At 49.0% G+C, this 2,500-nt stretch overlaps 1 protein-coding gene across 1 annotated transcript in view; it reads right to left on the bottom strand.

Annotated features, from left to right (window-relative positions):
• The window catches only part of inppl1a (inositol polyphosphate phosphatase-like 1a), a 58,154-nt gene that overhangs the window by 6,883 nt on the left and 48,771 nt on the right, over window positions 1-2,500 (bottom strand). Inside the window, 3 exon segments of the mRNA XM_048264084.1 lie at window positions 446-525; window positions 767-885; window positions 1,314-1,490. Coding sequence (XP_048120041.1) covers window positions 446-525; window positions 767-885; window positions 1,314-1,490 — 376 coding nt within the window.

Genomic DNA, 2,500 nt, shown 5'->3' on the forward strand with positions numbered 1-2,500 from the left:
GGTGCTATACAAATAAAGCTTTATTATTATTATTATTATTATTATTATTATGTATGATGGGTCTGTACTGCACGAATGGGTCTGTACTGCACTGATGGGTCTGTATGATGGGTCTGTACTGCACTGATGGGTCTGTACTGCACTGATGGGTCTGTATGATGGGCCTGTACTGCACTGATGGGTCTGTATGATGGGCCTGTACTGCACTGATGGTTCTGTACTGCATTGATGGGTCTATATGATGGGTCTGTACTGCACTGATGGGTCTGTATGATGGGTCTGTACTGCACTGATGGGTCTGTACTGCACTGATGGGTCTGTATGATGGGTCTGTACTGCAATGCAATATCATCTGACGTTGGTCTTAAACGTGGCGCTTTCTCTGAATATACGGCTCTGGCTCTTGGTGTGCGTGTGTGTGTGTGTGTGTGTGTGTATTTCTCACTTGACGTAATCGTGTCCACCTCTAGAGGGCAGTGTTGACCTGCTCTTGGGTCCACTCTCGTCCTTATCCACACTGATCCACTCTGAGCAAGGCAAAACATTAACAATCAGCACACATGTACACACACACACACACGTATGTATGTACATACACACACACAAACACACACACACTAACACACAAACATGTATGTATGTATGTACATACACATGCACACACACACACACACACACACACACACACACACACACACACACACACACAGAGACAGACACACACGCAGACGGCATCAGAGCTCTCCGTGCCCACAAGTGCTCAGACGGGCACTGACCTCATTGATCCGCGGATGTTTCCGGTCTCCTCTCCCCGGTGAGAAAGGTATGTGTGGAACTGCTGGGCCGTGCTGCCAATCATGGACTTGAGCGCCAACACACACTCTCCTGCACACACACACACACACACAGAGAGAAAGAGAGAGAGCATCCACTGATTTAACAAATCAGTTACACACACATCAGTGTTGTAGTCAAGACACTATGCATCGAGTCAGAGTCCAAGTCCAAGTCGAGTCCTTGTCTCAATTTCCGAGTCTGCGTGGTCTGAATGTACGAGTCCGAGTTCAAGTCAAGTCACAAGGCTCTAAAATTAGCTCATGACTCGGACTCGAGTACTACAACACTGATGCACACAGATAGACACAAACACACGCACGCACACACACACAAAACGTAGGACTAACGTAAGACTCTACCCGTCCACTTATTTAACGTGAGCAGCAGGTGTTGGTCCTGAACACTCTCACACACACACACACACACACACACACACACACACACACACACAGACACAGACACAGACACACACGTACCGTAGGACTCGTATCCGTCCACTGATTTGACGGTGAGAAGCAGGTGTTGGTCCTGCAGGTACTCGATGTCAGAGAGGAGGGGCTTAAGGGTGGTCAGCTGCTTACTGGACCAACCAACACGCAGGAAATTCACATTATCGCTGGACTGGGAGTCATTCTCATAACACTTCTTAAACTCTACAGAGGGAGGGAGAGAGGAAAAGAGAGAGAGAGAGAGAGAGAGAGAGAGAGAGAGAGAGGAGGAGGATGAATGAAAGAAAGAGAGGTAGATTGAGGATGGAGGGGGGAGGGGGGGGGCACATGGTCACTGAACTGAGTATTTCCCCAACAGAATTATACAGGGAGACAGAGAGAGTTAAACATGAGTCGTTCTTTATGTGTGTGTGTGTGTGTGCAATGGCAACCCCAAAGGCTGTCTTGAGTTGAGAGAGAGACAGATAGAGAGAGGGAGAGGGAGAGAGCAAGAGAGAGAGAGAGAGAGAGAGAGCAAGTGTGAGAGAGAGAGAGAGAGAGAGAGAGAGCAAGGTAAGAGAGAGAGAGAGAGAGAGAGAGAGAGGAGGGAGAGAGAGAGAGAGAGAGAGCAAGTGTGTGGAGAGAGAGAGAGAGGAGGAGAGGAGAGAGAGCAAGTGTAAGAGAGAGAGAGAGAGAGAGAGAGCAAGTGCAAGAGAGAGAGAGAGAGAGAGGAGGAGGAGAGAGAGAGAGAGCAAGGTAAGAGAGAGAGGAGAGAGAGGAGGAGAGAGAGACAGAGAGCAAGTAAGAGAGAGAGAGAGAGAGAGAGAGAGAGAGAGAGAGAGAGAGAGTACAAGAGAGAGAGAGAGAGAGAGGAGGAGAGAGAGCAAGAGAGAGAGAGAGCAGAGAGAGAGAGAGAGAGAGAGAGAGAGAGAGAGAGCAAGAGAGAGAGAGAGAGAGAGGAGGAGAGAGGAGAGAGACAAGCAGAAAGAGAGAGAGAGAGAGAGAGAGAGAGAGAGAGGTGAGAGAGAGAGAGAGAGAGAGAGAGAGAGAGAGAGAGAGAGAGCAAGTAAGAGAGAGAGAGAGAGAGAGAGAGAGAGAGAGAGAGAGGAGGGAGAGAGAGAGAGAGAGAGGAGAGAGAGAGGATGGAGGTGGGAAGAGAGAGAGGAGGGAGAGAGAGAGAGAGAGAGAGATAGAGAGAGGAAAGAGGCTGCCATAATGAGGTTGTGGACTGCTGA

This window comes from Alosa alosa, chromosome 15 (genome assembly GCF_017589495.1).
Source record: "Alosa alosa isolate M-15738 ecotype Scorff River chromosome 15, AALO_Geno_1.1, whole genome shotgun sequence".
NCBI classification, from domain to species: domain Eukaryota; kingdom Metazoa; phylum Chordata; class Actinopteri; order Clupeiformes; family Clupeidae; genus Alosa; species Alosa alosa.